The sequence below is a fragment of the Microtus oregoni genome, unplaced genomic scaffold (assembly GCF_018167655.1).
Source record: "Microtus oregoni isolate MIOR12 unplaced genomic scaffold, Mior012 000029F_ref0000214, whole genome shotgun sequence".
In the NCBI taxonomy this organism is placed as follows: Eukaryota; Metazoa; Chordata; class Mammalia; order Rodentia; family Cricetidae; genus Microtus; species Microtus oregoni.
The window spans coordinates 17,083,202-17,097,106 of record NW_024543088.1 but is presented as its reverse complement, the minus strand read 5'-3'; the positions used below and the strand labels follow the sequence as shown (position 1 = coordinate 17,097,106).

The 13,905-nt window shown below is 39.1% G+C and overlaps 1 protein-coding gene across 3 annotated transcripts in view; it reads right to left on the bottom strand.

The window, feature by feature from the left end:
• Positions 1-13,905, bottom strand: part of Spidr (scaffold protein involved in DNA repair) — a 228,473-nt gene that overhangs the window by 179,292 nt on the left and 35,276 nt on the right. The window contains exon 5 of one of the 3 annotated variants that reach the window (XM_041677878.1): positions 10,116-10,279. The exons of 1 other annotated variant lie outside the window; for it this stretch is intronic. In XM_041677878.1, coding sequence (XP_041533812.1) covers positions 10,116-10,279 — 164 coding nt within the window. Of the gene's footprint in view, positions 1-10,115; positions 10,280-13,905 lie in introns of those variants that run through there. One more of the 3 variants, XM_041677881.1, reaches the window with a different exon arrangement.

Here is a 13,905-nt window from a genome sequence, read left to right as displayed (position 1 = left end):
CAACTGGCCCCACTGCGCAGCATACCACAAAGCCAACACCAAGCTACTAGCTGGGCTTGGTTCTCCTTTAGAGGCTCTGGAGATAAATCTCAGTTCCAAGACCATCCTTGATAGAGTTCAACTCCTTTCAATTACAAGACGTAAGTCCCATTTCTTCACTGGCTAACAGTTAAGTCTGCTCTAAGCTCTGAAATGCTGTTATTTGTGGTGCCCCCTATCACCCTCACATCATCAGCAGCTCATCAGCCCTAGTTGTCTTTTCAATCACTGACTTTAATGCTAAACACATACCTAATGGCTCACAGGATTAGGTCATACACACTGAAGATGAATTACCTTCTGAAAACCAAATGTGACATATTACAAAATTTAATTACAGTAGTAAAATCCACTGAACTCAGGACAATAGATCTTGCTATGCATAGTAGAAAGTGGGTACATTAGAGGTCATTTAGAATTTACTAGCACAGTTAAGAAATACACACACAAAAAAAAAGTAGAAGAAGAAAAAAAAACCTGACCTTTAATCCCAGCACTCAGGAGACAGAGGCAAGCAGATCTCTGTGATTTCAGGAAGGGAGGGAGGGAGGGAGGAAGGAAGAGGGAAGGAGGGAGGGAGGACTAGCTAGACAACAAATCAATAGAAATTATTTTTTTGTGTGTGAGTTTTTTTTTTTTTTTTTTTTGATTTTTCAAGACAAGGTTTCTCTCTAGCTCTGGAGCCTGTCCTGGAACTAGCTCTTGTAGACCAGGCTGGCCTTGAACTCACAGAGTTCTCTGCCTCCCAAGTGCTGAGATTAAAGGTGTGTGCCACCACCTCCTGGTTTGAAATTCCTTGGCTGAGATTGTTGCGTTTTGTTTTTTGTGGTTTTTTTTTTTCAAGACAGGACTGCCCCCGCCCAGGCCTGGACTAACCACAAACTAACAAGGTATCTCAGACTAGCCTTTAATCTGTGATACTTGTGCTTCAGCCTCCTAAAAGCTAGGATAACAACATGCCATTGCATGTAGCTTGCCGAAAACATAAAATATAAAATAAGAAAGACATGCCAAACAGTAAATTGGATGGAAAGACAGGAGAGGGGAAGACAAGGGAGGGAAAAGGAAGGGAAGGGGAGAGAAAGGAAAACGGAAGGGAGGAGGAAGGAAAGGGGAAGAGAGAAGGGGAGGGAAGAGAAGGGAAGGGGAGGAGAGGGAAAAGAAAACAGAAGACAAGGAAAGGGGAGTGGAGGGAATAGGAAAGGGGAGGTAATAGAGCAAGAAAGGGAAAAGAAGAGAAAGGGAGGAAATAGGAAGGGAAGAGGAAAGGGAAGGGAAGGGAAGAAGGAAGGAAGGAAGGAAGGAAGGAAGGAAGGGAGCAAGGGAGGGAGGGAGGGAGGGAGGGAGGGAGGGAAGACTAGCTAGACAGCAAATCAATAGAAATTATGCCCAAAATAACAACACACAAACTGTATTCATTTAAGCACTGCTTGGCCCATTCTCTTCTAGGCTAATTCTCACATATTAATTTAGCCCATTTCTAATCATCTGTGTATGGCACCCCAAGGTGCGCTTACTAGGAAGATTCTAACCTATGTCCATCCTGGGTCGGAGCTTCATCCCGGGAACGGGGCATGGCGTCTCTCTAAGGCGTCTGCTCCGAGAGGAGAGCTGTCGAGTCTGACCTCACTTCCTCTTCCTCCCGGCATTCTGTTCTGTTTACTCCACCTACCTATGCCCTAACCAATAAAATGGGCCAGGGCAGTTCCTTTATTAGCCAATGACCTTCCTCCATCAACTATTGTTTTCTGACTTTCATGAAGCTTTAAAATATCACACACTTAACATAGATGAAGTCTTTCCTTTCAATTTCCTTATCTAATTTTCTTTAGAACTCTAAACTTCAGGTTTTAGTTTTTTTCTTATATGTGAAAACCAAGCAAAAGCATTTACTCACTGTATTTTCCTATGAAGAAGTCAATTAAAAACAACCTCTACATTATATGCTAAGGGAAGTAAACGCTACCACACTTTATCATACGATAATGTAACTCACTACCATAACAAAATGATAGAAGTAAAAACCCGAGGCAAGTGAGAGATCTGATTCAAGCAAACACGCCATCTCCCGTGATCACTCTACACCTGCCACTCTGTTCTCCATCAGCAGGTTCCAGAAAGCTTCGGTAAACCACAAGACAGACTTCCACCCGAGCAATACCATAGTCTCCCACACAGGCCAGGTTAGGGCAGCAAGTTCTAACAGGCACCTTGGGAGTGGGGACTGGGACAAAGTGGAATGACTTTCCCACCCCAGACCCAAATACCGAGGGTGCCAAGACCCAGATGCCAGGTTTCAACACATTAGTAAATGATGACAAGAAGCAAACTAGCATAGCTAGTTAACTGCTCCCTTACAAGTCTAAACAAACTAGCATAGCTAGTTAACTGCTCTCTTACAAGTCTAAGCGGTAAATCCATACCTCCTTTTATTACTTTAAGTAAGACTTTTAAGAAAACCTTAAATGAGTGTTCAAGTTAAGCTGTCTAGACAAACAACAAGGATGACTAGCCTCATTATGCCCCTTACCAGTGTAATGATCTCTCCTGTCTCTTTAAGAGACAAGCCATGCCCACTCCCTCCCCCTTCCACTGAGGCAGGCAGATCTTCCTTCCTGCTTGCAGCCTGAGTCCCTCTCAAAGAGGGACTCCCCATTTCTCCCCTTCCCCCTTCTGTCTGACTCTCTCTCTCTGTCTGCCTCTCTGTTCTTCTCCCCTTCTCCCTTCCCCCTCCATAACCCACTAAATAAATATCCAACCTCTCTCTGCATGGTGTCCTAGCCACTCTCTCTTGCCCACAGCTTGGGACCAGCAGCCTTTGGAGACCTGCATCGTGGTAGTGCGCCATCCCTGCCTGGGCCTGGCTTCTCTGGGGCCTGCTTCCTGCCCCTGCTCAGGGACCTGCGGTGGTCTCATGGCCTGCTGCCCTCAGCAGCCAGTCAGGATCTGCAGCATTTTTAATTAATCCATTACATTGGTGCCATGACTCGGATGGCCCACTGCCGCTGCTCGGGGACCTGCACCAGTCTCTGCCTAAGACTGGCTGCTCTTAGGACCTGCTACCCACTCCTGCCTCTTGACCTGCACTTGGGGATGCACAGCATATTTTCATTAATCCATTACAACCAGCAAAGTAATTCTGAACACATTTTTATTATTTGAGATACAACCAAGTAGTCTCATATGCAAAATAAACACAGTAATACTCATTTCAAAAGAGTCACTCTGGAAACTGAAAAAGAAAATACTATGTAAAAGATTCTGTAGTACCTGACATCCTATGAGCATCTTAGGTAGATACCTACAAAGGAAAGCTGTCACGACTGAAAAGTTGTAAGACTGAAGTTTACTATCCAAATTTTTCTAACACCTTTATTCACATTTGTCTTACGTTACAGTAACAAGTATTGTACAAGTCCCCTTCCCACCCATCACAAATAAACTACCTTCTCAATAATGGGATTCATTAAAATTCCTTCTGGAAATATCAGTGCTACAAATCACAGCCACTAACTCGGTTCATGGGACATGGATTAATGTGTACTACTACAGAAAAGGCTGGGAAGAGATTTTCAAAAGTTGAAGCTCTATAGTAATATGTGTTTATTATCCATTTGTGGTTTTTTTTTTCTATTAAAGCACAAAATTATTCTTCATCTAGTTTTTCTCATGGTTACATATTCTGATTATATCAATTACTTGTTTTGCCAAGTACTCTAGGCTATAACATCAAAGCCTCAGTATTAAGGAAGTCCTCTGACGGGACATTCATTGCATAAAAATTATGTTTCCATGACAATTCACTACAAATACACTAGTTTGAGCATATACCCTCATTTCATGAGTACCACCTAATAAAAGTAGAGAATTTTTTATTCTTTTATTTTTTATATATGTGTACATTCTATTTGCGTGTGTTTATTGTGTGTATACCACATCTATTTAAGTACCTGTAGAGGTAAAAAGTGGATTTCCTGGAGCTAGAGTTACAAGTGGTTATCTCTATTTCTATTAATACCATCATGTCCAATCCCTTCTCCCAGGACTCAAGAACCTCAGAATCCCAAGAGGTGCACTCAAGACCATGATCCATATCCATAACATTTGGAAGGGAAAGTAAGTTTCTTCAAATACCACTAAACTCTTGAAGAGCAGTTAATGTAACCTATGTATGGTGGGGGGAGAGGAAGAAGGAGGGAAAGAAGGAGAAGAAGGAGGGGAAGACAGAGGAAAGGAAGGGAAGACAAAGAAAAGGAAGGGAAGACAAAGAAAAGGAAGGGAAGGAGAGGATAAAGGAAAGGAAGAAGGAGGAGGGGAACAAGAAGGCCAGTGTGGAGGCCAAAAAATGCAGGCCCATTTCTGCCTTGTCTGATGGTCAGAAAGTTTGGAGGTCTGACAAGCATAGTTGCAAGACCTAACTCAGGAGGTGATTGCTTGGTTCTTTAGAAATTAAGATAGCTCAATCTAGTACATCCATGCCATCATGACAGGGAGTCAGGATATGCAAATGTACTTCTACTCCTTCTTTAGTAACTACGAGGTCTCCTAGGAAAGTGCAGTCTTCAGAATAGGTGACCTAGAGCACCTTTGCTACCTAAACAACAGAATGCTAATGACTATGTTTCATTGATAAAGCCATTGCCTGTGTGAGTTATCCTTTGTATCATGTTAACAAAGTCTTTTGTTACCTTCTCCCGACCCACCCCCCAGTTTGTGTTGGGTATAAAAGCTGTGGAAAAATAAACACAAGGGAATTTCAGGATTTCAGTCATTAGAATGCCCTCCCAATACTTTCTATGTTTGCTATCTTGTTATTTTTATTCATCTTCATTTTCTTTACTTATATTTCTTCAATTCCCACACCCCTCAACAGAAGGGGAAGGTGGGGAAGAAGAAGGGGGAAGAAGGAGGGGAAGAATAAGGAGAAGGAAGGGAAGAAGAGGGGAATGAAAAGGAGGAGGAGGAGGGGAAAAAGAAGGGGTAAAAAGGAAGGGAAGAAGAGGAGGAGAAGAAGAGAGAAGAAGAGTCAGTTTTCTTTAAGGGTGTGGTCCTTCATGGGGTTGCCCATGCTCCAGTGGTAATACACACACATCCAAGGTTATACGGGTCACACAGTGAGTGTGATGGGCTTAAGGAAAATAAAGAGGACGACACAAAGTGGGAGAGGATCTGAATGTAGTTTGGGGAGAGATGACTTAAATTTTCAAAGAACTAATTAAAGAGAAAAAGATTTAGCTGGGCGGTGGTGGCGCATGTCTTTAATCCCAGCACTCGGGAGGCAGAGGCAGGCGGATCTCTGTGAGTTCGAGGCCAGCCTGGTCTACAAGAGCTAGTTCCAGGACAGGAACCAAAAAGCTACGGAGAAACCCTGTCTCGAAAATTAAAAAAAAAAAGAAAGAAAGAAAGAAAGAAAGAAAAAGATTTAAAACAACTCTAATTGAAAAAATGGAAATAAGCAATAACAAGATTGACTTACAAAGAAAAATATACTAAACAATAAATCAAGAATGACCAAATAGTGGGGTGGGGGGGGGGGGTCTGAAACATGTTGAAATGAAACCAAAATAATAAGCATGAGTAACACTCTGAAATGAAACCAAAATAATATGCATGAACAACATTTTATCAATAAGATAAGAGACAAATAAATTAAAACGGATCTTTTTTATAATTTTTTGAGACAGGGTCTCACTATTTAGCCTTGGATAGTCTAGAACTCACTACATAGAACAGGCTAGCTTTGAACCAAGAAGAGATCCACCTGCCTCTGCCTCCCAATTAGTAGGATTAAAGGTATGCACCACCACATGAAGCCAAACACATTTATACTAAAGAGAAATGTGATAATAATGACTCAAAACATAGCAAGCAAAATTGATAAATGAGAAAGGTCAATAGACAATGTAACAATAGTTGGAGACATCAGTTTTCTTTTAATGATAAACTAGAAGACTACGATGAAGAAAATTTAAAGTTGAACTTTACAAAGAAATTTCTGTCCTAATTGTTTACATGTGTAGCTATTTATGATGCAGTGAATTTAACCTAGGATGTTGGCCATGCTAGCTGACAACATTATATTCCCAATGCCTTGAAAAACATCAATGAGACCAAAAAAAATACCTTCAGAAATGGTATGCCCAAAAACAGAATACAAATTCTTTTCAATGCATATGGAACATTCTGCTGAACAAATCATATATTAGGCTATAAAACACAACTGAATAGAAAGGGGTCATATCTAAGTATGCTATTCTACAAGATTAGAATAAAAATAAACACAAAACACAGGCAAAAACTGGGGAATTTTAAAACACGTAAACAACACAGTCAAAACTAGCCAATGGGTCAAAGAAAAGAATCTCAGAGCAACACAGAGTACTTTGAAAAATCAAAAACCTGAAGACAAAAGTATTTTGTGTACTGATTCTAGAGATTAAGGATGAGGAGAGGAAAAAGAAGTCAGGCAGGCAGTTTTGGCACATGACTCAAACCCAGCAGCTCTGCATCTTGTTCTGAATAAGCAGCTCATGGTTGGTGAGAAGCCAGAATGTCCTGCTTTCGTCTGTAGTTCTGTCCTGGTGAGAAGCCAGAATGTCCTGCTTTCGTCTGTAGTTCTGTCCTGGCCAGAGTTCAGAAACACCAAAAACACTTAGGGTAACTAGTTTCTGATGCTTTTCTTGTTTATAATCTTTCCTTTTTCACTTTGGAACTTGAATGAGCAAATGTGGGGAGAAGCTGTACATGATTAGATACACTAGCGTGTATGTCCAAATCAGACTCTGGGACAGAGAATCGCATAGACACACTGAGGGTAGGAAACTCACCAATCAGCTCAATGTCCAAGCTACACCACAGTATATATGACACTTGGTGGCAACCCTTTCCTTGGGACCTGCTCCTGATGTACAGGAACGTCCTGCCAAGAAATATTTAGACAACACAAATTTTGTGTGTGCGGTGTCCCACAGAAAGCAAGGAATCCTTGAATAAAACATGTTTAAGCACACTTTTAATCCCAGTACATGGGAGGCAGAGGAAGATAGAACTCTGTGAGTCTAAGGCCAACTGGTCTTCGTAGTAAGTTCCAGGTCAACCAGAGCTATATAATGAGACCTTGTCTCGAAAAAACAAACAAAAACATACCTTACCAAGCTGCCCCATAGTAATACAGGATGAACATCCCTAAATCAAAAACACAAATTCCAAAATCTGAAATTTTCTGAGTAATTGACAAGATACCTCAAGTGGAAAACTGCATATTTGATCTCAACATGTTGAATTGTAGTCAAAGCCAAGCACACTAAAAGCATTGTATGAATTGCATTCAGTCCTCGTGTAGTGCATGGTTGAATACCAAGCATAACTAAATTCATGTTTAGACTTTGTTCCCATATCCAAAATAACTCATTATATGGATGCAAATAGTCCAAAAACTCTGAAATCTAAAATATATTTTATCTAAAACAACCCCAAATAAAGGATACTACCCTGTTCTGCCTTCATATGTATCTGATTTATTTCAGTTAGCAGATGTCCTTAAGCTCACCAAGGTTGCTACAAAGGTCAGAATTCATTTCTTTTTAAGTGATGAATAGTATTGATTACATATATAACATATTTTATCTACCCATTCATTCAGGTCTGGACGCCTAGGTTGCCTCAATATCTTGCTATGATTAATAAATCTGCAACAATATGGGTGTCATGATTTTTGACAAGTTGGCACAAAACTAGACATACCTGGGAAGAGGGATTCTCAATTTTAGAAATGGATTTATCAGAATGCATTCTGGGCATGTCTGTGGGGCATTTCCTTAATTGCTAATTGGTATGAGAGGGAGGTCCAGTTCACTCTAGGGGAATGCAATTCCTACGCATGTGGACCTGGATTGTATAAGAAAGGCAGTCAAGCAATAGGGGAACAACTCTCTAAGTAGCTTTGCTCAGTGGTTTCTACACCAAGCTCCTTCCTTGAATGCCTGCCATGACTCCTCTTCCACTCTCAGCTTGCCTTTGGTCAGTTGTTTCACAGCAACAGAAAGGACAACAAACAAGGACAACAGAAATAGATCTTCACCACACTGATTCAATTCCTTTGCATACATACCCAGATGTATGTTTGCTGGGTTATAGGATAGTTCTATTTGGGGGTAGTTTTTTTTTTTTTTTTTTTTTTGTCTTTTGGGTGGTTGGTCTTGTTTTTGGTTTTGCTTTTAAGAAACCTTCATAATGTAATAAGACACACAAATGATCAAAAGTGCAAATCTTCAGTAGACTTCAAAGAAATACAAATTAAAATCCCAATGGCTCCACGATTAAGAGTACTCACTGCTCTAGCAGAGGACCAGAGTTTGATTTCTAGCACCCATGGTGGGTAGCTCACTATCTCCTATAACTCCAGCTCCAGGTGGCCTGATGACCTCTTCTGGCCTCTGTTAGCGTCCCCAAACACGTGCACACACACACAAATAATTAAATAAATTTTTTTATAAAAAACTCAATGAGATATCACTTCATACTGTTAAAGCAGTCATTATAAAATCATGCTAAGGATCACATTCCTCAGTGGCATAGTACTAGCTGGCATATATGTCTCCTACACCACCAAAATACAAAAGAAACAACACTGAACTTATTGGTCTTGAAGACTCCCCAAAACTCATTCATTGCATTCACCAGCATCTTGACAAATACCAAACAGAATAACATACCAAGGCATACCACAATCAAATGGTTTAAAAACAGCAACAAAGAAATCTTAGCAGATCAAGAATGAGACTACTTCAGGCTAGCTGATAATAACTCAGGGGGAAAAAACAGCAAGTGAAGGTATGTTTTAAAATTTAAAAAAAATTTCAGCCTAAAAGTCTATACAAGTTTTAAGTCACATGCATTATAAATGCATTATAAAAGCACGCCCTTTCCCCTCTCCCTCTCTCAAACTATGTCACCTAGGCTGGCCTCAAACTCAGCCCTCTTGCTTTAGCCTCCTCCATGCTGGGATTACAGATGTAAATTACCACACTGATAACATTTTCAGACACGCCCAATCTGAAGCAATTACCTTCTATGAACTTTTTCTCTGAGACGATTAAAAAATATATCTAACCAAAATGAGGATAAAAACTAAGAAAACACTTAAGTACAGGAGGGCAAAGAGCTCCATGCAAGATTAAGGTTGATACATTCCTGGAATGCTAGCGACAGCAGCTGGTAGGAAACTCTCTGCAGGCTCTTGTGGGGCACACACGTCCCTGTCTACAATTACTTTGTGGGATTCTGAAATATCTAGTGTTAAGCCTAGCTAAAGGAAGTGGATGACTTAGGGTCATGCTTCCTAAGACTACAACAGGCAGCCAGCCCTTTCTGCTTCTTTCTCTGTTGCTATGTCTCACCCACCAGATACTTCAGCCAACCAAGAGGCCATGTGAGCACCGAGACAGGGAATCCAAATAAATCCTTCCTCCCTGAAGTTGTTACCAGGGGTCTGTCACAGCCATGAAAGTGTAACTAACACAGAGGGTGAGGGGAGACCCCAGTGACAACATTCACAACTACAGAGAATAGTATATCCAAACTGAAGGGGCTAGGGGTTGTGGACTGGAGTTCTCTAAGAAAATAGAAGGGATAAAAATCCCTACTATGTCTAAACATCTTTACAACAGAGACAAACAACAGTGACAAATTAATTATTAGCATTAAATGAAGTTAAGTTAAAAAAATAATAGTATGTAAAAGGAAAACAAAAAAAGCTATGAAAGAAATAACCGTCATCAATATTACGGATTCACGATTACAAACATGTCAAATACTAGTCACAAACCTCAATGTATCTGTACTGGGAGACTACAAGGGCAGCATAAGGAATAGAGAAATAGAGATGGATGGATGTGAGCTCCGTGCAGGAGAAAGAAGTCTGTAACTTTAGGGATGAGCGTGAAGGACAAAATACTCTAGCAAGAGTTAAAGTGACTGCCTCTAAAAAGGTGAGATTAAGATTGAGTGAACAAAAAAAAGCTACAATCACAAATGTCACAAAAAGAATACAAGATTTTTACACAATTTATTCTTACCTCAGGGGGCTCACAGAGCCTGTCATCATTTGTCAAGGAACGACCACTTGCACAGGAAGCACAATCCGAGATGTCCAGGGAGCCCTCACCATCTTCACACTCACTGGGCCCCCCAGGATCTTCCACGTCACTGTTAATCTCCCACTCAATCAACTGCAATTCATCTAAATAAAATACATTTTTAACTTTGTTAACTGTATATCCCCTTAGTACTTATTTTACAGAACTTACTCTCAGTGGTTGATACACCCACAGCACTAGATGACTTTCACAAACACACCCAGTGAACACTCATCTCTGGTCACTGTGCCTTCCAATTCTCACCCCCACCTGAAATACAAGTGAATTACTTTTACTCATTTGTTTTCTGAATTCTTGTAGTTTCTCCAGGATGCCCAAGAAAATAAAAAGCATACTATTTCTTTTTTTTTTTTTACATATCTTGACTTTTTAAAATTAAGATAATGAAGAGATCCCTCACCAATAACAGAAAACTGCCTCATTCTGCATAATCCAGCAATTGTTGTGGTAAGAAAATGAAAATTCACAAAGAGCTTGCAGTAATATTTTGGGAGGGATTAATGAGAGTTATCCCAAAAGTAAGAGACTTAAATTCATAAAAAGAACCATTAGGGTCCTTCCTCATGTTATATAGGGAACGCCAATCTTTGGAGCACCTACGTTCTATACTAATGCAAATAAACCAAGAAAGGCAGGTTACAAATTAGGAAACTTAAGCAAAGTGGTTCAAAGCCCTATAATTCTGTGTAAAAGTCAGAAACGTATGCTATTTTCATGGTACTAATGGAGTTTACAGAACCTCTCGATCCAATTACTGATTCTCAATATGCAGAAAGAGTTGTTTTACATATTGAAACCACTGAATTTATTCCTGGTGGTTCAAAATTAACTTTGGTATTTATACAATTACAAGCAATAGTCAGGAATAGGAATCATTCCATATATACATATAGCACATAGATACCATACAGGTCTACCAGGTCCTCTTTTGCAAGGTAATGAGGAAATTGATCAGTTACTAATAGGGAATTGTGGGAGGCCTCAGAATTTTATTTAAAAAAAAAAAACAAACATTAATAGCAAAGGTTTGAAAAGGGATTTTTCCATCACTAGACAACAAGCCAAGGAAACTGTATTAGAAAAAGAAAAAGCCTATTTGTTCCTTGTTTAATAAGACTCCATAACCTGCAGGAAGTAACCCAAAAGATACGCAAAGAAAAGAAGCTTGCCAAATGGATGAGTTTCATTTTGCAGAATTTGGAAAATTAAAATATGTACACCATACAAATAGGAATGTCTTCAGGATTCCAATGGCCAACTGCTTTGAGTTCTGAAGAGGCTGATTCTGTAATTACACACCTATCAGAAGTCAAGGCCATCACGCGAATACCTATACATATTAAGACTGACAAAGCCCAGCATATGACTCCAGTAAAATGAAAAGTTTTTTGCATAATATAAAGCACGTTACAGGTATGCCACACAATCCTACAGGACAAGCAGTTGTAGAAAGACCTAATCGTGCTTTAAAAGAAATGCCTGATACATAAAAGAGGTAATAAAGACCCCCAGAGAGAGACTGCACAATGCCTTATTAACCTTAAATTTCCTAAGCACTCTTCAAAGGGAACAACAGCTGCGGAGAGACACTGCACAATAGAAAAGACTACTGAATTAAATCAGCCAGTGTATTTTAAAGATGTGTTGACCTCTGAACGGACACCAGGAAATGTGTTACTCTGGGCAAGGAGTTTCAATTTTGTTTCCACAGGAGAAGAAAATCTATGGATATCATCAAAATTAGCAAAGATTTGATTTAAGCAGGAGAGACCTCTTATTAAGGAGAAGTGATAATTCATCAACTGATGTGGCAATTTAGCATGTCAAAAAGAAAACTCACCCTATAAGGGGCAGGGTTCTGGTCTGTTTTATTTTATTTTTGGGGGGGGGGATTTTTGTTCTATTTTATCTTTACAGGAAAATAAAAATACCTATCTTCAAGAAGTCAAAAGACGTTGGACATCTAGGCATCTAAAGAAGAAAGGAGAACTGTCTGAAAAAAATTACCAAGCAAACAGAAATCTGATCTGGTGGTACTAATATTCTCTACAGGGTAAAAACCTCACTACCTAAAAATTAATATCTCTTTATTTTTTCAAAAAGAATGAAGTCCTGATTCCCTTAGCAAAGCTGGCTTTGCTGTTGCAGCATGGCTCTCCCTTTCTCTAAATCTAAGCACGTTGTTAAAAAACAAATTCAGAACCTTTGTCTCATATCAGAAGAGCCACCTAGTGTGGAATAGAAGAAAACCAAAAGCTAGAGACTATTGTCACAAATCTCTTTCCTGTTATACTTATTTTTAACTCTTTAGAACCAACCTTTCCTTGGATATATAGCTATCTTAAAATTTAAACTTTCTGTTTTGATACTAATAATGTTAAGTTTTACACAGTGAACAATAAATTTTCCTAACAGTGATCTCTTAAGTCTCCAAAAAAGACTATGGAGCCCCACAGCTACAACTCTACCTGGTAAATTATAATGTGATTGAGCTTATAATCACCACTCAAAGATCGCCTTTGGACTACAAACTGCTCAGGACAATTCTAAGACAGCTAGCTGAGATGGTCCACCTTTTTAGATGACACTAGCCAGAACTTCAGATAAGTCTTAACCGTTAGTCCTCGTGAGACTTAACCATTGCTTTAGTTGTTTACAGGATCCCATAGATCCCATAGAGATACCATCACCCCCCAGACAGCAGGAAGCAATTCTACAAACATGCCACTCCCTCTACCAATAGGTGGGATGGATGCGTTTTTAGTTTTTCTCAGGGTATGGATAACTGTCATCTGTAAGGGTTGGTTATAAATTGTTATAGGGTTGAGGTTGGAGCAATAAGGATTAAACTCAGTAATCACGTTTGGAATAGAGAAAGGAGATAGGATAGGACAATAAGGTATATTATTGTATCTACATGTAAATTAAAATAACTAGCAGTTTTAGAAAATTTGCATTGGTATGGATTCTTATATATTGATACAAACGTAAAATTATTTTCCTATTCCGGTTTAAGATAACTTGCACATTGTTATTAATTCAAAATTATATTTTGTCATATTGTATATGTTTTTACTTCTGTTTAAAGTATTTTGTAAGATTATTTTTATCATATTATATATATTTTTCTACATCTGTTTAGGATATTTTATATATTGATGCAAATAAGGATATTTTTGTTATACTGCACCCCGCATTTCTATTTCTGATTAAGATATTTTTGTATATTGCCACAGTTTCAAGGTCCTTGTCCTTATACTGTACATCTGTTTACAGATTTTTTATTTTTATAATGTGAAGTCTTTAAATAGGTTATTAAGAATTATAGGTTAATAGTTACCATATCTGTCATGCTTATAGTTATTTTAGCTAGACTTTCTAGATGTACAAAGATATATTCCATATAGACAGATAATCTTCAAACACTTCAAAGATCTTCAGAATATGGCATTTAAATATTTTAATAACTTAGAATTCTGTTGACATGAGACACAACACCGATCTACTCCCAAGAGAACAATGGGCACCAAAGACACTCCATATGGAGCTTGTTTGCTTTTTGTCTTTTTTTTTTTTAATTTTTGAGATATGGCTTTGCTGTAGTGAGCCTATTCTGGAACTAGCTCTTATAGTTCCAGAATTACAAGGCAGGCCTTGAACTCACAGAGATCCACTTGCCTCTGCCTCTCAAATGATGGGATTAAAGGCG